The sequence below is a fragment of the Panthera pardus genome, unplaced genomic scaffold, assembly GCF_024362965.1.
Source record: "Panthera pardus isolate Hobbes unplaced genomic scaffold, ASM2436296v1 HiC_scaffold_12, whole genome shotgun sequence".
Taxonomy (NCBI): domain Eukaryota; kingdom Metazoa; phylum Chordata; class Mammalia; order Carnivora; family Felidae; genus Panthera; species Panthera pardus.
Genome location: NW_026526677.1, coordinates 103727358 through 103749543, shown reverse-complemented (window position 1 = coordinate 103749543; position 22186 = coordinate 103727358). Strand labels below are relative to the sequence as shown.

At 48.8% G+C, this 22186-nt stretch overlaps 1 protein-coding gene across 2 annotated transcripts in view; it reads left to right on the top strand.

The window, feature by feature from the left end:
* TTC12 (tetratricopeptide repeat domain 12) overlaps positions 1-22186 on the top strand; it is a 53550-nt gene that overhangs the window by 24826 nt on the left and 6538 nt on the right. For both annotated transcript variants that reach the window (XM_019469129.2, XM_019469131.2), the window contains exons 8-17: positions 4581-4652; positions 8933-8993; positions 9431-9619; positions 10659-10728; positions 11569-11657; positions 13702-13870; positions 19391-19483; positions 20483-20543; positions 21337-21474; positions 21944-22042. In XM_019469129.2, the coding sequence (XP_019324674.1) occupies positions 4581-4652; positions 8933-8993; positions 9431-9619; positions 10659-10728; positions 11569-11657; positions 13702-13870; positions 19391-19483; positions 20483-20543; positions 21337-21474; positions 21944-22042 (1041 nt within the window). The remainder of the gene's footprint in view (positions 1-4580; positions 4653-8932; positions 8994-9430; positions 9620-10658; positions 10729-11568; positions 11658-13701; positions 13871-19390; positions 19484-20482; positions 20544-21336; positions 21475-21943; positions 22043-22186) is intronic.

Here is a 22186-nt window from a genome sequence, read left to right as displayed (position 1 = left end):
ATTTGCAGAGGAATGATCAGCACATAGAATTCCTGCTGTTCAGCCTGGATACTAGTCAGGGCTCAGGCAGATCACATACTTCTGTGCAGGATACTTCCTCCCAAATCTGCCAAAATAGCTCATTTAAGGTGAGGAGAGGGAAGGACTGTCGGTGGAAATAGTACAAGAGTTTTTAAAAGAGAAATGTCATGATCACTTCTTAGGGACATTATTTCAGATGACTAAATATTTAAATAAGTCTTCATCCCGTTCAGCTGAGTCGCTGTGTTGTAGGGGCTTTAACTGAAGAACCAAAATGAGCGTTTCTCTCTTCACGGAGGGGCTGCTGACAGAGGAACATGAGCACCACCACCCCCCCCCCCCACCCCACCACAGGGTCTAGAGGCGGAGAGCAGGACTTTTCTTGTTAGATACATGTTTTATCATAAAAATCTTGCAAATTTGGCGTGGCATTCCATGAAATTTATCTCTTTGTCTTAATATCCCCATAGTATCTTCGGTAACTTACAATCACGTAAAACTGAAGTGCCAGGAGAACATGCCAGGTTTATCTTCTGGCCCAGATTCCTCCAGTTCAGCCCACTGAACCCCAGGGCAGTGAGCGTGGCCCAAAGCTAGAGCATGTTTTGACAGCAGCATATTGGCCACACCTCCTTCCTTATTTTTTATTGACAAGGTAAGCAAGGGAAACTGGGGAGAGTTAGAAACTCACCTTGACGAATGATGGTTTATAAAGTACGAGGGCTCCTCCGGAACTGACAGGTGGGGTGCATGATTCCCCTTTCCCTTAGAAGATCCGGCGTATTGGCAAATCCTGTCCCATTGCACCGTTATGGTCTTGAGGTTACAAGAGCTGCCCAGAGCTGATGACCTCAGGTTCTTCACAGCTTAGGACCAGCCTAGGTCCCCAACCTGTCTTGTCACTTTATGTGACCATAATTTCTTTTCTGCCCCCATTCCATAAGAGAAGAGAGAGGCAAGGATGTTTTCCTCAATTATTCCAATAATCACAGCAAAAGCCCCCGTTTATTGCTTCTCGGCCTTTTGGCTAAGATCAAGTGTTAAAGCCCCCGTTTGCGGCGTGCTGGCCATGAGCCTCACAACCTTCTCTTCTCTTCTGTTCAATACCACCGTCATCCTTATTTTTCTGGCAGGAAACCAAGCCTTGAAGGTGAATGAAGTAACCTGTGCCGAACTGCATAGCTAATGTTAGTCTCGCTGTAAGCCAGTGTCTGAATCCTGTACTTTGTACAGCTTCTCTACTGGACCTGAGAAACCCTACAGTCCCTGGGTGTGGATCTTGCTCCCTTCCGTGGGAGAAGCAAGATCTCCCCGTGGGGCTCCCAGGAGTATCTGTTCTGATCTGAAAAGGACCAAAGAGGTAGTGACACCATCAGCATGCTGATTCAGGGTAACATGCTGGCCGGTTCCCAAATGTTAAATGAAGCACAGTGTAATTAATGGTGAAACCAAGGCAAAGCGGGCCCAGCAAAGCTGACATTAAAAAACTCTGACATTCAGCAGCCAGTCTTGTGAAATGCCCAGCGAGGCTCCCAGTTGAAGAGGCTGTGTAAACGCTTGGAGGGCTGGGGGGAAATGTATGAGGAGCTCTAAAAACTAACAGTGTCAGTTCTGTGTCAAAGTGGTGAATTAAAAGTTTCTCTCTTTAAAAGTAGTATATCAATAACGCATGTCATTGCCGTCCCATTATTAATGGTGTTAGTAACTTTCATGCTCATTTAAGATTGTTGACACTTTTGAATTGGTAGAGACAAGCTCACATGAGGATATTTCAAGACTCCTGTTCCTCATCAGGGAAGATGAGGCAGTGAAGCTGGTTCCAGTCAGAGTCATTTCTTTCTTGGTGGAATACTTTCTGCATGATAAAATCCATCATCCTCTGAAAACTGGACTCCTTTTTTAAAAAATCTTTTTTAATGTTTATTTTTGACAGAGAGAGGGAGTGTGTGAACAGGAGAGGGGCAGAGAGAGAGGGAGACACAGAATCCAAAGCACGTTCCAGGCTCTGAGCTGTCAGCAGAGCCCGATATGGGGGCTCGAACCCACGGACCGTGAGATCATGACGTGAGCCCAAGTCGGACGCTTAACTGGCTGAACCACCCACGTGTCCCAAAACAGGACTCCTTTTAAGGGGATCTGGGACTCACCTGAAAAAACCCTGGTGAATGTTGACACATGATCAGAGGAGAAGGACCCATCAGAGAGGACTTCTGTTAGCAGCCAGGGCGGGCAGAGTCATGACCACGCCCCATCTCTGGGACACACAGAGACACACAGGGTGGCAAGGACAGGGCTCTGAGGCTCCGGGTTTATTTTGCCCCCTGCTGTAACCCTGCAGCCAAGGGACAGTGAACATTTGGCTTTCATGGGCTGCAGCACTGGCACTTTCTTTCCCCCTCACCATTCCTTTCCTGCCCCCTCAACCTCTTCCTTTGTGGATTCTCCAGGCTTCACTCCTGGGCTCCCTGCCCTCCCTCTGCAGCTTCCCCCTCAAAGCTCTTGTCTCTCCTGGGTCCACCCGGCCCGGAGACCTTGTTCCGCATCTCCACCTCCGAGGACCGCAGGGCACAGGTCTCCGTGATTGTCTTCGCATCACTGGAAAGATGATGCGTCTAGGAACAAACTCATCATCTTCCTCCAGCCTTCCTCACTACCAGCCCCGACTTCCCCTTCTGTTAATGGCGTGTGCTGCCTTCCAGACATCTGAACCCCAAACTCGTTACTTGACATCCTCCTCTTCTTTGTCATCTGTCTGTGACAGAGCTCTGGCGTCTGCACTCTCTCTGCTGCTCCACCAGGGCAGATGCGGCCCCTCATTCTGCATGACTGTCTTGGTTTCCTCACTTGACCCCTGCCTTTCCCGCCTCTGGTCAGTTCTGTGCGCCACCTCTAGACTATCCTGTATGCCCCGGCTGCTCACTCACCCCTTCCAGCCACACCCTCCCTGCCCTGCCCCTGCCCTTTGTCCTGGATGGAAGCTCCCTGCCCCCTCCCACCTCCCGACCTTGCTCAGCCCATTCTCCCTCCCTCCTTCTCTCCACCTCTCCACATCCTTTGAGACCCACCTCAGATCCCTCCTTCGCACACTCTTTGTTAGACCAGGCCTCTTTGGAGTGGGTTTCCCTCTCCTCACCTGCTGGGGCACTTTTCTCAAGGTGATTTGGTGTCCTTTGAAGCCTTTGGGGCAGAGTCAGATGGCCAGATTTTAAATCCCAGCTCATCCACTTAGTATCTATGTGACCTTGAACCTCTCCACCCCCTAGTTTCCTCCTCTGTAAAATGGGGATAGTAACTGCATCAACTTCGTAGACTTGTTACAAGGATTATACGAGACAAGTCCTATGAGCCGCACGGTTAGGACTGAACAATAATGCACTATTACTTACCGCTGCCATTCACTCAGCGCGTCAGCAAATGATGTTCATGAAAATCAGCTATAAAGCCCTCTCCAAGTATGACCGTGTCACCTCTTCTATGACCACTTAGCTTTTCTTCAAACGTCCCTTCTGCCCTGAAATGGACAGCAGCTGCTGTGGTAACAGTTGTGGCAACAGCTGCTGATGCCGTACCACCTGGTGCTGCACTGAGTGCCACGTGCGTCTCCTCCCCGTGACAACCTGCGAGCGAGACACTGTCACTGTCTGCACTTTCCACATGAGGAGAATGAGCATCACAGAAGTTAGGTGGCCTGGCCAACACCCCGCTTCTGCTGAGAGGCGGGCCAGGCGTTCACCCAGGACTTTTTAGACTCCTGAGCTGGCACGCATCACCTCTTTAAATCTAGACCCTTGGAGGGCATCCCTGGCACAATGCCTCGCATGGAAAAGGGTTTGATTAACTGGATGCTAGAAGTTACAGTTGACGTCTTTGTGCCCAATCAGTCCCTCTGAAGTTGTAATCATTAGGGGCAGGCAGGTGTAGGGCCCCTGTGCAGATGCCGTGGTCTCCCGTAAGTTTCGATCCTGATCGTGCCTTTTGAAGGAGGCATCCCTCCTGATCTTAAGTGATAAGAATAGAAGTTCCCAGGATGTGTGGTGTGATTTATTGCCAGACCCGCTAAGATGTAACCATAACCTCAGCTGTTGACCCGGGGTTGGTGTCTCTCTCTTCTGTTAAACCAGTGGTCCTTAAGCTTGGCTGCATGTTTACAGCACCTAGAGAGCTTAAAAAAACTGTCGATGCCCGAGCCCTACCCTGGAGTATAATTTAATTGGTATGGGCATCAGCCTGGCCTTCCAGATTTTGATTAGCATCCCAGGCGATTCTAATGTTTAGGCAAGGTTGAGAGCTCTCCTAAACTAAGGGTTTCTGGTTTGTCTCCTGATTGAGTCTCATTACGTGGAAATGAAAACTGGCAAGTATCATTAATTAATTTGATGGAGAGCTTACTTGTACATGCAGCATGCACCATGTTTAGTCACAAATGCACAGAAAAGTTTTAATTGTCAACCGTGGTAGCTGTGCTGAGAACCGAAGTACTGCCTTAACTCTATTAGCCAGGCGATGAGGGGAGTGGCTAATGACTTCAAACATCTGATCAGTCATTCTCTTTTATACAGTGCGATGAAAAATGCACAAAAGCATATTTCCATATGGGAAAGGCCCATCTGGCCCTGAAGAACTACAATGTGGTAAGTTCTTAGAGGAGTAGAAGTGGCTTGTTTGATCCCAGAGCAATGCTCCAGATTGTCTCAGAGAAGGACTACGTTCCTCCAAGCCGATTAGATATTAATCTGCCTTTTACAGTATTTTCCAAGGAACATCTTACCATATGTTGAGTTGGGAAGGACGTTGAGTGGCATCCCCACCTTCTCTGGGAATCCCTTCTGCAGTATCTTTTACCAGTGTTCCGTCAGCCCCAGGAGGAGCATCTCTGGAGAGAAAAATATAAGCCAACAAATGAAAAGAAAACTCACTTGTAATCTCTTCACTCAAAAGTAACCATGCGGATATATAGGCAGACTAAGATATAATATGTTGTGAATAGCAGCTTTATTGAGATATAATTCACATACCAGACAGTTCATCTGTGGACGGTATACAATTCAGTGGGTTTTCATGTATTCACAGAGATGTGCAACCATCACCACACTCAACTTTAGAACATTTTTGTCACCTCCCCAAAAGCACTCTAGCCATTAGTAGCACTCTCCTTCCCCCCACCCTAACCTCAACCCACGGCAGTCACTAATCTACTTCTGTCTGTATACGTTTGCCTAGGCTTTTCATATAAATAGAATTATGCAAGAGATAGTCTTTTGTGACTGGCCTCTTTCACTTAACATGATGTTTTCAAGGTTCACCCATGTTGTAGCACCTATCAGGACTTCGTTCCTTTTAGTGCTGAATAACATTCCATTGTATCAATAGGCTACATTTTATGTATCCATTCATCAGTTGATGAACATTTGGGTTATTTTCCCTTAGGACCATTATATGAACATCCACGTACAAGCTTTTGTGTGGGCATGTGTGTATGGTCCTGTTGAGTACATTCTATCCAGGAGTGGAACTGCTCAGTTACATAACTCTATGTTTAACCCCTGGAGGAACTGCCAAAGTGTTTTCCAAAGTGGCTGCACCGTCTTACATGCCCACTGGCAGGACATGGTTTCCATTTCTCTACATCCTGCGCAATACTTCTCATTATCTCTTTTTGATTATAGTCATCCCAGTGGGTGTAAAACATAACCCGTTGTTGTTTTGATCTGCATTTCCTTGACAGCTAATGATGTTACGTCTCTTTTCACATGCTTGTTGGCCATTTGTATATCTCCTTTGGAGAAATGTCTCCAGATTCTTTGCCCATGTTTTATTAGGTTATTTGTATTTTTATATTAAATAAACAGTACCTTATATATTGTGGATACAAGTTCCTTATCAGATAAATGATTTTTCAGATATTTTCTTTCATTCTTTGTGTTGTCCTTTAACTTTCTTGATTGTGTCCTTTGTAGCACAAAAAAATTTTTAATTTTGATGGGAGTCTAAATTATTTTTTCCTTTGATTGCTTATACTTTTGGTGTCATATATAAGAAATCATTGCCTAATCCAAGATTTACTTCCATGTTTTCTTCTGTTTTATGACTTTAGCTCTGATTTTGAGTTAATTTTTAGATATGGTGTGAGGAAGGGACCTAATTTTATTCTTTTGCATGTGGATATCCAGTTATCCCAGCCCCATTTGTTAAAATGACTCTTCTGTCTCCTACTGAATGATTTTGGCACCCTTGTCAAAAATCAATTGATCATAAATGAATGGATTTATTTCTGAACTCTCCATTTTATTTCATTGATCTATGTCTGTTCTTATCTCTATGCCATATTGTCCTAATTCCTATAGCTTTAGTAGAATTTGAAATTGGGAAGTTTGAGTCTTCTAACTTTGCTCTGCCTTTTCAAGCTTGTTTAGTTATTCTAGGTCCCTTGAATTACCATACAAATTTTAGGATCAGCTTATCAATTTCTGCAAAGAAGCCAGATGGAATTTTGATGGAGATTACATTGAATCTGTAGATCAATTTGGGGAGTATTGCTATCTTAACAATATTAAGTTTTATGATCCATGAACGTGGGATGTCTTTCCACTTAGAAGATATTATGTTTTTAAAAAAGAAATTGACTTCTATTGTACATTTTAAGAATTCTTTGCTTTGTTGGATTTTAATCCTAAAAGTAATACAGGCTTATTCTAGTAAGGTCAAATAATAAAAAAGTGGAAGAACAAAATGTTAATCCTCCCTTCTCCACCAAATTCTATTCACTCGTTCATTGAGTTAATTAATTCACTTAGCCAACATGTATACATGCTTTCTGTGTCTCTGGTACTGTCCTAGACAATAGGAATATAGTAGTGAACAAGACAAACTCCTTGACTAAATGGAACTTACATTCTTGGGATAGGTGGGGCCGGGAGACAGGAACCAAATAAATAGATGTGTAGTATATTGGATGGTGATAAGTGTTATTGGGCAAACAAAATCAGGAAGCAATGAAGGTGAGATTGGTTTTATATGGAGTGGTCAGAGAAGGCCTCTCTGAAGGAAGGGAGGGAGTGAAGTGAGCAAGCCATGTGGATACATAATAGAGTAGTGGTCCAGTTAGCAGAATAGCTAGAGAAGAGTGATAGGAGATGAGGTCAGGCAGGTGAGGGGGGTATGGTAGGGGACTAATTCCCTATGCCTTCCAGGCTTTTGGAAGGATTTTGGCTTTTACTGTGAGTGAGGTGGGAGCCATTGGAGGGTTTTGAGGGAAGGAGTGAAATGATGCGACTCATGCTTTAAAGGATCGCTCTGCTGCATCGAGAATAGATCTTGGCCCAGTCAGAAAAGAACAGAGAACTAGTTAGAAGGCTAATGCAACAGACTTTCCAAGTGAGATGTAATGATGGCTTGTATCAGGTTGGTGTTGAGGGAGGTGGTAAGAAATGATGGGAATCTGGATATATACCAACAGTGAAGCCAAGAGCCATTGCTGGTAGCCTAGATCTAGGGTTAAAAAGAAGTTGGACACAGGTTCACTGTCCTAGTCCTTTTGGGCTGCCATATAGAAACTACCAGGGACCAGGAGGCTTAAACAACAAGCATTCATTTCTCACAGTTCTGAAGACTGGAGTGTCTAAATCAAGATACCAGTAGATTTGGTGTCTGGTGAGGCCTGCTTCCTAGTTGACAGACAGCCAGAAGGGTTAAGAGAGTGCTCTGGGGTCTTTTGATAAGGGCACAAATGTCATTCATGAGGGCTCCACCCCGATGACCTAATCACCTGCCAAGGCCTCACCTCCAAGTGTATCACATTGGGGGTTCAGTTTCAACATATGAATTTTGGGGAGACACAAGCACTCAGTCTATAGCAGTTACCATGTTTGATGTGTATACTTCTGTCCTGCAACACTATTCTCTGTTTTAATGTGATGTTTTTTTCTTCAGTTCCTTTCTTCATCCTAATCTTCTAGATGAGCCTTGAGCTTTCAAGATGTCTCAGAACCATTTTTTTTTTAGCTTTTTTCTCAATGACTAGGCCGTTCTTGATAACCCTGAGGACAGTACTGCTCTAAACCCAGTAACATGCCCCACGAACTACAATCTGTCTTTTCTCCAGAAACTTCCTAGAAATTTCTTCATTGAGAGCCCATCACTCAAGTTTTCTTGCGACCCTTATATGGCCAGTGAGTGGACCCCTTCCTGGCTGTCTTTGCAGCCCTGTTAATTTGAATAGGTACTTCTCGGGGCTCCTGGGTGGCTCAGTAGGTTAAGCATCCGACTTCGGCCTGGGTCACAATCTTGCGGTCCGTGAGTTCGAGCCCCGCATCGGGCTCTGGGCTGACAGCTCAGAGCCTGGAGCCTGCTTCCGATTCTGTGTCTCCCTCTCTCTCTGCCCCTCCCCCGTTCATGCTCTGTCTCTCTCTGTCTCAAAAATAAATAAACGTTAAATAAATAAATAAATAAATAAATAAATAGGTACTTCTCTTTTCCTATTCCCAAAAGTTTCTGTCAACAGTGTCTAGCTTCATTTATTTCCTTCCTTGTGGGCATATCTGACAAGTAGCCTCCCGTTCTCTCTCAGTGCAAATATCATATCTAAATTTTGCAATTACCTTATGATTAATCCTATTCCAACCAGACATAATCCATGAGAATTTAGGACTAGCTATTTTTCCATCACAGGCTGTATCTGACAATACTACTTTTTAAAAATAAACTCTGAAATAATACCTCTTGTCTCACAGAACCAGAGAAGCCTAAACAAAATGTCACACGCATGCTGTGTTCCCCATGCCTACCTCCTACGCTGGGAGCAAGAGGAGGCTGGGAAGAAATAATGAAGCCAAGCCTTGTGGTACCCAGTGTCTTTCTTAATAATCACCTTTACCCCTGACCACTCTTCAAGGTCGTGTTTCTTTTTTTCCAGTCTAGAGAGTGTTATCAGAAGATCTTAGAAATAAACCCCCAGCTGCAGACCCAAGTAAAAGGTGAGAATGTTCCTGCTGGTGTCCTTAGTTTGAATTCCACTTTTGCTTTGTGCTCTGGCCCTAAGGTGCCTTCCACTCCTTCTCTGCTCTTGGCCTCAAAGCCACATCAAACCCTCACTGTTAGCAGGCTACCCCTTTCTCTTTCCTCTGTTCTCCCACTCAGACCTTTGCCTTCCTCCTTTCTACAACCATTGCCCCTTAGAAACCTTCTAGACAAGGCAGTAATGTTGTCCTTGAATCCCCAAGATGGTTTAAGATTCTGGGTATAGACTGTCCACCCTTCCTAAAATTTTCCTTCCTGAAACCAGGTAAGAATGATTTTAATGCTTCATCATCTCAACCTCCCGTCCTCAAAAACGCTGCTCTTTGCGTGGTGATGTTGATGGTTAGAGTTTTATTTGGTTTCTTTCCTTTTGTTTTCCTTCTTGTTTTGCTAGAATACCTCAATCAAGTAAATCTCCGGGAGAAAGCAGATCTTCAAGAGAAGGAAGCCCACGAATTGCTGGATTCGGGAAAGAACACGGCAGTGACAGTCAAGAATGTCCTGCAGACTCTCTGCAAGCCTGATCAGACCCCCTTGTTCTATGCAGGAGGGATTGAAATCCTGACTGAAATGATAAAGGATTGTAAGCCGGAGACGCATATGGCCTCGTGGCTATAGTTGGTGTAAAGGGGCAGTTGAGAGGTCAGCCCTGATGAGGCAAAGAATCTCTGTGTCCCTTCCTTCCACAGATACTCAAGACGTACTGTGATGTGGGGACTAAACAGGGGGTGCAGGAAATGTACCCCCGCCCCAGCTCCATCCTCCCCCAGAGCCTGCATGTGCTCAGCACATATGCAGTAAACACCCTCCACGCAATAAAGCACAGAACACACACACGCACCGCATCTGTTTACATCACATACACACACGCCACACATACTCCCCCCTCCACACATCATACACATACCTGCACACCTGCTGCATATCCCACGCGTACCCCACGTACACCCCGAACACCGTATACTGCCCTCACAAATCTCCCAAACGTCGAGGAATGGAAGACCCGATTCTGTAGGATAAACTCTAAGGTTCATCCCGTTATGTTTAATGGCTGCCTGGGACACGTAGTTTCAGAGCAAACATGAGCTCTCCTGCTAACGAGAGCCGTGCTGTTCTCCTTCACCAGTTCTTGCCATCGGGGCTTACGCCACTTTTTCACTCAGTGACAGGATGCCGTTTGCACAACGAGGCAGGATCTCTGACCTCCCTTTAGCATATGATGGAAGACACTCAAATACTCCCTGCAGTAGTTTCTTGGAGGTTTTAGGTTCTCTAGAGCCTAGACAGAGCTTCAAAATAAATATTCAAGAGAGGTGAATATGCTAGTTCGTCCCAGAGGTTAAGCAGCTCCTGGAGACTCTCTAAAGATTATAAAATGACGAGTTGTCAGATAACCCACGAGGCCACGCAGGCTCGGCTCCCCTTCTCTGAACAGGATGTCCCTTCTACTGGGGCAACAAGTGGCTGATGACAGCCATAGGTTTCAGAAAGGAAAGGTATTTGTTTCCGCCCAAACCGTTAATTTGGTGAGCTTGACATTCCATGTTGGGTTTCTCACTGTCCGCTAGACCTCAGCCAGACAGTTCAGGAGTCTGACCGGGTTTTTTATGAATTTGTTCCAGGCCCAGAACAGACTTTATTCAGAACACACAACGGATTCAGTGTCATCAGCGAGAATGAGGTCATAAGAAGGTAGGGGTGTTTGTAAAGTCAGCCAGCAGTAGAGCGAGGAAGGACAACCAGTTTCCCCCAAAACCCCTGCCCGCACAGGCAGTGGCTTCACCGGGTGGCCTGACCATTTAGTCAGTGTTGGGGGCCCCTGGGAGAGAGCGGTGCTGCTCCATGGGCACCCCTTGGGCCTTGTGCCTCGGGTGGTTTGAGTTACACCACAAGCAACGACCGCAGAGAGAGAAGGGGTCCGCAAAACTTCCCGGGTCCCTCCAGGCACTGCAGAGCCCGAGAAGTGACCATCTTTTCCTGGTTTCCCACCAATGTTTGCAAGATTGCTATTTGTTCTCTTTTGGAATTTGCTGATTGCCTCAAGAAGTGAGACCAGCTGGGTCCTGGCTGATCCCATTTCTAATTTTTATCTGAAAAGAGATCCATATGGAAGGAAGTGGATTGCTAAATGTTATTTTATTTTTATTTTATTTCCTATTTTGATGGTTTGGGTGCAGCCCCCCAGGCTAAGGAGGACACTGCTATGGGCTGGACTCACTGGCACACGTTTGCATGTGTGAGGAAGCCCATGGACCCTCAGTGGCCTGCTGGCCCACTACAGTTCACCGGTCACCGTGCAGCCATTGCCCATGGCCGCGGCTCACCAGCCTCCCTCTGTGCAACCCCGACTCCTCGGCCTGCATGACTGTCCTGGAGCTCTCTGCCCTCCAGTCCTGGTGACCTGTGGCTCTGGGCTATAACATGACTTTCTTAAACCCACATTGGAGAAGTCTGGAGGTGAAATAAAACCAACTACAAAGAAGATCAGTACTGCTTTCCAGTTTTAATATTGCCATCCTTTGTCTGTTCTAGGTGCTTCTCCACGGCAGGGAAAGATGCAGTGGAAGAGACGGTCTGTGTGTCCGTCCTCAGACTCTGGCAGGCAGTGTGCGCTGGGAATGGTAAGCCAGGGTGGTCACTGCTCATCACTGTTAGCGTACTGTTGATGCGGGAGCACCGCGCTCGGGCGTGATCCTGGCCGGTCCCGAGGGAGCTGATGTCCAGACCTTCCCCCAGAAAGAGCATATCGATCAGAGGCGAGGCCTGTGTTAGAGTCATGTCTCTGCCACCCTTACTACTGCCTTGACGGTGGACACAGTCACTGTCAGCATACTGAGAGGTCTTACCCCTCTGCTCTTTGCAGACTCATGACCTCAGCTCCTGCTCCACAGGCACCCCTTGGGCTTTGTGCCTCGGGTGGGGACGGAGATGTTCCTTTCCTGTCCACCTAAAACTACGGTTCCTTTTGGCTGACCATGGTACCCATTTCAGCATCCTGAGATTTTCGGTTGTCCCTGCTAGCATCTTGTGACACTGATTCGTGTGATAATGAGACAGTAAAATGCTGCAGGGCTTTTATTTACCATATTAACATTTATTTACTTTTTTACATATCAGCATCTTCTGGGGTTCATGAAGTTTCTGCACAATCTCTCTTACCCCTTTGTAATGTAGTGAATGTAAAAAAAATTTTTTAAGTATTTCCCTCATGTTAAAAAAGTGGTGTTTCCATAGGGAAAGGTCCAACCTTGGACAGAAAACACTGAAAATGGGAATAGTGATGCCTGGGTCTCCTTTTTGCAAGGCTTCTGTGGGAAGCCAGCAGAAGAGTTTGTGGGTGCAATTTGCAGACCATGACACGCTGAATATGGGAAAATAGGATTTTTTCCATTGATTTAGTAGAGCCAGGGAATCATCGGAAGTTGCAGAAGACTAGAGAATCCGGGGGACTCTTTCCTGAAGGGAATTATGCTCAGACTAATACCATTATCAAGGTGCCTTGCCGCTCCTTAGGATCCTGCACTTGCCTGGGGGGTGGGGGGCGATCTCACATTCCCCCACCACAGGAGGGTGAGAGAGGCAGGGCTTGGTGGCCGTGCGTTTACTCAGGGAAAACCAGAGATAGCCCTCCCTCCCTGCAGCCCTGATTTCCTCAGCACGCACCTACTTGGGTTTCTGTGAACCTTGGGGGTCACATTTTTCTTTGACATCAGAAGAAATATTGTCAGACACTGCCTGTGATATAAACGCTCTATCAGAGCTGTGAAATCTTGGTGTACCCAACTCAGTAAATACAAAGAAGACTTTAGAAAGGACAAGGGGGTGCTTACAAAGTTAAGGACAGAGACACATGTCTGTGATAGACTGTTGAGTGGGAGACAGAAGCCAATTACAGGATAGGATGGGTCATTCTCTTATGTTATTCACAGCTCCTTTAAGGAGTGAGGTCACCTGGAGGGGTCCCAAGATGAGGGAACCCACATTTTCAGCTTTTGGATTGTTTGCAGTGAGCTGCTTTTCCGGTATGAGAAAAAATATATAAACTGCACAAACTCTGCTCTCTTTCTTGGTGAAGTCTCCACTCCAACCTGTCCCTCTGCTTCCTCTCAAATTCATGCACCTGGCTAGAAAATGAACCAGGTGAAAGGGGGCAGATCCGTGCCAGCACTCTGGAAGTCACTTACATCTCTATTAATCAATGTCCTCACATGATACCCCAGTTTTCTAGAAAGAACCGGTGGTTCCTCTGGCCACCATATGAAAATTGACTCTCTAAAGTTAGCCACAGGTAAGCTGATTCTTGTCCCTTTCCTCACATCCCAAATCCCGCACACCAAGGAGCCTGTGACCGAACGTGCGTGCCAGGCCCTGTTCCGAGTGCCATCACGGACTCACTCACTGAACCCTCCTAACACCTCGGCCATGTTGGCTGTCTTCCCCATCTCTCTGATGAGGAAACTGAGGAGCGCGGGAGTTGATGACTCAGCCTCAATCGTTTCCCTGGCCATCGGGACCCGGCGGCCTGGCTCTAGAGCTCAGGCTCTAACACTTTATTACTCTGCCTCTCAAATGAGGGCAGAAGAGCTGGTTTGCCCGTTGGGATGGTGGCAAATGACTGGTTTGACCGCTGTCGCGTGCCTGAGATGCCCGTCCCCTGTCTTGCAGAGGAGAACCAGCACCTGCTGCTGCTGCGCCCCGAGATGGGCGGCCTGCTGCCCTCCCTGCTGACCTCCCGGGTTCTGAGCCTCCGGAAGCAGAGCCTGGCCCTGCTGCTGCAGCTCGCCAGGACGGACCACGGACGGAGCCTTGTCGTCGGCCACCTTGACCTGACCCGGTAGGGCTCTGCTGGCAGGGTCTTCTCTGCGGCTTCTCACACGGTCACCTGCCACGTTAAGGCTTGCCCGTCCCCCTTCCCACGCCATCCGACACGGGACGACCTCCCGTCTGAACTTAGCACCCGTGGGCAGTGGCACCCCTCTGACCCGCCTCTGTCTCACAGATTCTAGAGATGGCGGAGATGGTGGCCCCCCATCCGGACTGGGCGTCCAGCCCTAGGACAGGCCGTGGGCTCCTGCCCCCTCGGCCTCAGTGCTCCTTCTACCCTCTTTTTGCCTGTACTTCTTCCATTCCTCTTTGTGGTAACTGATTTTGCATGTTCTTCAAGCCCTTCTGGAGCAAGGTAGAGCATAAAGAAATCAGACACGTCTCGAATACTCTTGCACGTAGGTCTGTCCAAGGCGTCCGGCTGTAGAAACAGCATGTGCCTCTCCCTTACTACACCTGATAAAAGAAACAACTGAACCCCAGTGATTCTGTCCGGTGCTTTTCAGTCGAAATATTAGTTTTTCCATGCAAAATTCTCATTTTCTCCATGAAAAGAGTTGCACGTTGGCAATTTCGTGTCGTTCAACCCAGTAGAAGCAGGAGCCGTGACGACAGCTTGCTCTATTCGTGTTTCACACACCGTCTAAAAATGAGTTGGCTTCCGATTCTTCTCACTATCATTACCTCACCTTCTCTCTTCTCAGCCTGGGAGGTTGGCGAGATCAGTGTTATGACACCATTTCACAAATGGGTCAGGGGCGCTGCCTCAGAGAAGCAGGGAATCTCACCCCGCCACGTCTCTGCAGGCCCGCCCTCTCTCCGATCCCCGACCAAGCTGAGGCCTCCGGGGCCCCACCCCGTGTGGGGAGGACGTCCTCTGTGCTCAGGACCGGGTGGTTATTGAGCCCCTCCCCGTCTCAGCCCAGGGGCAGCCCCCATGGCTCACAGGCAAAGGCAACCCCCCTGAAGCTCAGCCCACACAAGCAGATGGATCATTCGAGTTAAGTCCTCAAAAGCACGTTTCACATTTCACATGACTGCAGTCATTTCCCCAGTACCTTCCTCATGGTTTTTCATTTGGTTTTGGTCTGAGTAAATGTAGCTGAGTTGTCATAAGCCACCCCCTCCCAGCTGTCTCTGAATTGCTTGAATTGTAATTTGAATTTTTCCATTGTTTTGGAGAGTGGCGTTTATGAGCATCTCACACAGTACGGCCTAGTCCCCAGGCTGTCGAAGACACCTCAGCTTCTTACCTTCTGCCCACTATTAAACCAGAAAGAGATGGAATGTGTTCTCTGAAATGAAGGGAGATGGTTCGGCGCAGGACAAGGAGGCACCCAGGTCCCATGACCCTCCTGGGCACACATACCACATTCCTCTCCACGTGCTTTTCCCCAAATGAGAAGTTGGAGCGACAAATGTGCTCTGACAGGAACCGAGCGAGGGCTAGTATCACTTTGTGGAAAGCACTGGGGTTTTCAGTTCAGCAGTCATGACCCCAGAGCCTCTGCTCGTCTCCTATTCATGTGGCCCAGGAAAGCCGCTTAGCCTTCCCGCACTCCGGTGTCTCAATCTGTATCACAGGCTAACGATGAAGCTCAACAGAAGTGATACACGTATGCCAGTTACAGTTTTCTCTGCAGCATTTTACACAGCACTTGGCCAGGAGACGCTGGTCTCGTTTACCTCACGTAAGAAAAAAGACTAAAGATGGCAACACCAGTTCAATGACTTAAAGATATCCGGGTCAAGGTCTCTGTCCTTCTCTTGACCTTTCCCTCATGGTCCCACGAGGGTGCTGCAGCTCCAAGTATCACATCCCTTGTTGAGACAGGTTAACAGCAGCTAGGATCTGTCTCATTTATCAAGAGAAGCTACTCCTTATTTCTGTTGGATCAGGATTGTGTCCCATGCCACTCCTGTGGGGAAAGTGGTTCCAGGAGACTCAGGTAGGATAGAAGGGGAGAGCAGCGTATCTGTGGGATTAGCCACCAAACGGCATCTGCCACAGTAAAGAAAGGAACTGGTGGGGTGCCTGGGTGGCTCAGTTGGTTAAGCGTCCAGCTTCAGCTCAGGTCATCATCTTGCGGTTCGTGGGTTTGAGCCCCAGGTCAGGCTCTGTGCTGACAGCTCAGAGCCTGGAGCCTGCTTTGGATTCTGTGTCTCCCTCTCTCTCTCTACCCCTCCCCTGCTCGAACTCTGTCTCAAAAATAAACATGAAGAAAGAAAGAAAGAAAGAAAGAAAGAAAGAAAGAAAGAAAGAAAGAAAGAAAGAGGGAGGGAAGGAAGGAAGGAAGGAAGGAAGGAAGGAAGGAAGGAAGGAAGGAAGAGGGAGGGAAGGAAGGAAGGAAGGAAGGAAGGAAGGAAGGAAGGAAGGAAGGAAGGAACTGGAGTCATACCTGACACATGGTGTGGACTCAATAACTTTTAAAAGCATTTTCATTTTCTCTCTTCAGGGTCTATTTGCTCAGGGTCCTAAACTGAGGTGAACATGCATTTGTTGGTTCACCAGAGCATTTTCTGACCTGGGGTCCACTATAGGGACAACTGTCTGTCAGCAGAGCAGAAAATCTGCCATCCAAAAAGGAGACAGGAGGGAGGAGAAAGGACCGCTATGTCCTTACTGGATAATGACTCCAGTTAGGATGTGTGTCTTGTCACATGGAGAGGAAGTCTCGTTGTTCATGGCTCTCGAGACAAACACCAAGGTGAGCCAAGACTGCCGGCTCCACTTCTATGCATTTCAGCGTCATTTTGTCCACCCTCAAGACTGAGGAAAACAGAGTTAAACTGATGAGTGAAGACTCTGAACTAACTGTAAAATCCATAATTTCTGACAGCAGGAACACTAGAACACTGTTCTAAGGAAGTTGGGGATTTGCAGAAGCTTGGAGTTACCTGGGACCACAGAAACAGTCCAGTCCAGCCCCACCCAGTGCCGCTGTCCCCTTTGCGGTACCCCACTATGGTCTGTGTGTGATGCCCTCCAGGGAAGACTCCAGCATTGTCATTGTATTCTTCTCCATGTGATTAGGACGGGCGCTAGAGCAGCTAGTAGACTGGGAAACTTGCCCCAGCCAATTAGAGGATGCAGATCTCACCTCCCAGGGCAGCCCATCCTGTTCCGGGCTAGTTCTGACTGATGGAAAGCTATCTCCTTGCACTGGACACAAACTGCCTGCCCCATTCCACACTCCTTACAGGGAGGCCTTGGTCCAGTCTGTTGGAGGCCTCCGGACCGCTTCAACTCTCCCACTTTCCAGTGTTTGCGGCATCTGAAGACACCGATCTTTTCCAGGTTAAGCATCCTGGTTTCCTTGACCATTCTTCAGATTATTTGACTTCCAGACCCCTCCTGGAACGAGCTGCTGAACAATCCAGTGGCATAGATGTGGGTGGCTGGAGTCCACTCCTAAACCCCAATCCCCAACCTGATGGTCCCTTTTCTGCCTCTATTGTTGGCTGCCCCGTGGCACTGGGTCCTGTGGATTGCTGCACTCTTCGTGAAACTCCAGCACGTGGCTGGCCACCCGTCGTGGCCCTCCTTCTGCCCCCAGGCTCTTCCTTCCTGGTTTCCTTGGCAAGCTCCCCTTATGCGGTCACCCTTGCAAATCAGGGATCCTACTCTTGGCCCTCTTCTCATTCGTGGCCTCAATTATCACATACAAGTCCCTCTCTTGAGTGCCAGAAGACCCTCCTCTGCTGCCGGACATCTTCCATGTCAACACCACAGGCATCACTAGGTTAAATCACAAGTGGTTCTTCAAAGCAGACCCTCTGCCTGAATTTCCTATCTTCATAGGTGGCACTTCCATCCACCCAGTCGCTTAAGCCAGACTCCTGAGGGCCCCTCTGGGTGGGAAGATGGTATATTGTCACTTCTCCCTCTTCCGCATCCCGGGATCCTTCCTTAGGGCTCTCTTCTGGCATCTGTGAGCACCCCTTCTAGGCCTTCACGAGGGCCTCTCTCTTCCCAACTGTGTGTCTCGCCCTGCCCCTGCCTCAGCGAATCCCCCCATCTTTACTGTCTGGACCATTCCAGTTCTCCCCCGTTGGATCCCCTGTCTCCTGTACGGTGGGCTCCAGTCCGGCCTCCGCCGTTCCACCAAAGGGATTTGCCTCCTATGCACATCTGTTCTGTTATGTGCCTACTTAAAACTCCAGAATGACTCTCTACGGCCTATAGCATTAATTGTCCAACACCGCGAAACACAGTGCTCGGGAACTCCCTGCACACTTCACTAAGACGCAGCCTCCGCCAAAGACCGAGAGGCCCACGAAGCTGCCTCCCCCACCATACACCAGCACACTGGGCAAAACCTAGGCCCGCGGGTGAAGCACAAATTGCCAGCAGGCCACAGAAGGCGCAGCACCCCACCTTGCCGCTCGCTGTCCTGTCCTCGTGCCGTAAGCAGCAGCTATGAGGAACTGCTGGCGTCCCCACGTGTGCCCCTGCCGTTTTGTGCCTCACCGTCCTTGTGAATGCCGTGTGCTCTGCTTGTGATGCTCTGCCCCTGCCCCCGTGTGCCTGACACGGAGCTGAGACGTTGTCTTATTTCCTTGCTGCGGCCCCAGAACCCACCACACCGCCTGGCACTTTGTCATCAGTAAGTGATGTCGCTTGAACGAACAAACACAAGTGAACACTGTACTTTCGGGGGACAGCCGACATGCCCTCTGCTCTCTGAAGCCTTTATCTCCGTCCTCCCACACCACACGCCAGGTAGACACTGTGCCCACTTTACATGCATCTGTCTCTAACATACCACCTAACACGTGTGTCACTGTAGGGGACCAGGCGCCCAGCACTGTATGCCTGCACTGAGCCCAGCACCGAGCACACAGTAGGTGGTTAGTGCCGGTTGGCTGGACAGATGACTCCTAGCGGTGGCAGCCAGGCCGTTAGGACAGCCACAGATTGCATTAGCTTTTTTTTGGCAGCTGTAGCACACTGTTTGTTCATCCTGGGTTTGCGATCGGCTAAATGCCCTTGAATCTTTCATATGAGCCAGGTCTGAACCAGGTCTCCCAGGTCTATTGCTCATACAGAATTTGCAGCTCTAAAGGGAGGGCCTTGAATTTAACCCTATTCAATATCATCCGACATATTCAGCAGCCCGTCAAAATCTTGTTGAAACCTTACTCCATCCCCCACCTCGTTAGGGGGCCCTCCCTCCCACTTGAGTCGGCAGCAGATTAGGAAGCATGCCACCTAGATGTCACTTATGGTGATTGAACTTGGCAGAGGTGCCAGAGATTCCGTCCCAGTTGGCATCTGATAGTCAGTGAACTTTGGTTAAAACTGTTCAACCCTCTGGGAGTTTAAGTGGCAGAGTCATCCCCATAGGAAAGTGTCTGTCTCTTTGGGGTGGGCAGGGAGCTGGGCTGCTCAGGAGGACGTAGTGAGGCCACCTTTCAGCTTATGTGACCCAGACGCAGACTCCTTTCTGGCCTTTTTGTGAGGTCTCCTTGTTGGGGATGCTGTCAGCTGGAGGACAGCCCGCTCTGAGGTTGTTCTGGATTTTTGCAGATTGTTGGAAGCCCTGGTGTCCTTTCTTGATTTCTCAGATAAGAAGGCCAACTCTGCTATGGGACTGCTCACAGACTTGGCTCTGGAAGAAAGGTAATTTTTATTTCCAGAAACTGACATTTCCTTTTCAACATTTGTAAAACTGTCTGATCTTTAAAAATATGCAGTATGCAGGCAGGTTTGGCCAACTGAGCATCATAAGATTCACTGAGTAGAAGGGCCGCTGCCTTCCAAGCAGGGGGCTGTGGCTGGCCCTTCCAGTCCCCCCTGCCTGCAGGGGGACCCCCGTCCTTGATGGGTCTGGAAGCAGTAACAGACTTAAAAAACGGTGCCTCTCACAGTTTACAAAGCTACTGTCAGTTGGAGAAGCTTCCTTCCCTTCATCAGTGCCCACTCAGAACTGCCCAGCAAATGTGTGTTGACTGAATCTGAGAATAGAAAGCAACCTGCCCTTGGGTTCTCAGTGGCATTATGGGTAATCCCCCCTTCCCTCCACTTAGCTGCTGGGGAAGACAGCAGAGGTCTTCAATTTTCATAATTCTTGGGGGTTTAAGTGCATCTTTGGTCTGTTTTTAAATCTCACAAACTTAAGGGTGCCTTGCTTAGCATGGTCCTATGATGAGAAAGAGCTGTCTGTGCCCGCAGACAGGCCATGGCATGGGCTGGGAATGTGTCAAAGCCGCTCTAGTAGGAGCAGATGTGTGTGTATCTGGGCCCTCCTCACCGCTGTGCAATAAACATGCTTGCTCTGTGTTTCCTGTTTGCATGGCACACAGAACCAGGGGAGGGCCGGGCTGGTGGTGAGTGAGCTTGGCAGAAATCGAGGGATTCCAGCAACTTCCGCACTAAAAGAGTTACCACGTGAGGTCTGCTGTTTAACGTCAAAGGCAATTCTCCAGACTTAGAAAAATTAAAGCCACATTACATACCCAGTGACATTTTTTTTGTTGTTGTTCAGAATAAATCATCCATGCACACTGCACATCACACGGTTCCTGAACCTGTGATACTCTGCTCCCTTACCCAAGACACCGTATTTCTGTTATAGTTTGTGCAGTGTAGAACTAAATCGTGGGGATGTTTTCTCCACAGATTCCAAGTCTGGTTCCAGGCCAACCTTCCAGGTGTGCTCCCGGCACTCACAGGTGTTCTGGTGAGCAAGCCCGCATTTTTCGCACCTGTGACAGACATTCGCAGACGCGTGAGCAGAGCCGTTTAAACACAGTTTACGCTCCAGAACTCCTGTTGTCTCTCGGGTTGATTAATCATTTCTTCACAGCTGGAATTGACACAATTCTGTTATTACAACAAGTGCAGTTGGGACAGGTGGGGAGGGCCTATGGATGGGGCTCGAGTGCCGGGGAAAAGAGGATGGGTGTGGACTGTGTCTTAGGTGGAGGCAGAGAGAGGGTGTCAGCTCCGGTCGGTCAGTCCCCTTCTGACCCCAAGGCTCGTCATAAGTACCACGGGCAGCCGTGTCCTTGAGTGGTGGTCATCCCCAGCGGGAAGGCAAGTAGTGATTTGAGCTGATGAAGCAGGACATAGCAAGGTGGGGTCCTCCTAGGACAGCATGCTATGACTGGACCCTGTGCCATGGGAGTCATCAAAGTCTCAGGGGACCTGAGAACTTGCCCACATGCCCGTATTCCACGCACATGGAAATGGAAGCTCTGAGAAGGGACAAGACTCGCCCAAGCCCTCCCAGCGGGTTGGTGGAGTCACTGAGATGAAGCCCCAGGCCTCCCCATCCCAGGCTAGGGTGCTTTTGGGTCCACTGCCTGTGTGCCTCCCTCCATGCTGGTGCCAGGTGGCCCCATTGGTGCCCCTGGGTGACACTCTGCAGTCTGCTTCCCAGGCGTTTTGCTGAGTGAGGGATGCCCCTACAGATTGCTCTGGCATCGTTTGCCTGCTCTCTGCAGACTTTCCTTCTCTTGGCTCGTTCTTAGAGGAGAGAACCTACAATAACCAACACGTCAGCTCTTTGCCAGTGTATTGCCCTCGTGGGAAACCTTAGTGCTGAGGCTGCCGTCCGAAGACAGATGTGTGCCTCTGAAGAGTTCGGGGATGCCTGTCTGGGCCTCATGGTACTGTGACTCTTCCGTTCAGAATGTAGTCCTTTACCTGCTTTGGGAGCAGTGGCTTCTTCTTGATTAGCCGGCTTTTCCAAAAATTCTTTTTGAGGGTGCTGGAGCCAGTGGCTTACCCCTTCCACAACCATAGATTTTATGGGTGGCCGGCCTTAAAGAGCCCTCCATCCACCCTGGAGAGTTTGGAGGACTTTCCGGTGGAGTTGGCTTGACTGCCCACTCCCCAGTTTAAACATAGGACCGGGCCAAGCCACAGTCTCATGGTTCAGGCACCAGAGATTCCTTGCAAGTCTTCTCCACTAACACTAATTCACGGAACTGGTCTCTGATCTTCCACCATCTCCTAGGGTCACAACACTGACAGTTCAGGGCGCATGAGTAACTAAGATCACTGCCAAAGGGATGAGGTGGCCGTGAAAAGCTGCAGGGCAGAAAGGTCACTGATCCCTTTGCCTTGTTTCCCAAGGCCAGGTGTGAAGAGGCTGTGGACCTGTTCAGAGACGTCCTGTACACGCTCCTGGGACTTGTGATGAACTTGTGTCTTCAGTCCCCCTTCATCTGTGAGGTACGGCAGTCTTTCCTCCCTGCGGGGAGCCCCGGCACAACCCAAGCCCAAGCCTGTGCATTGATAGAACTGCTCTGGCTTTCAGAGAGAGAGTAGAAGCGGGGGACTCACACCCTGGTGGCGGGAATGGGGAGAGCAGGACGG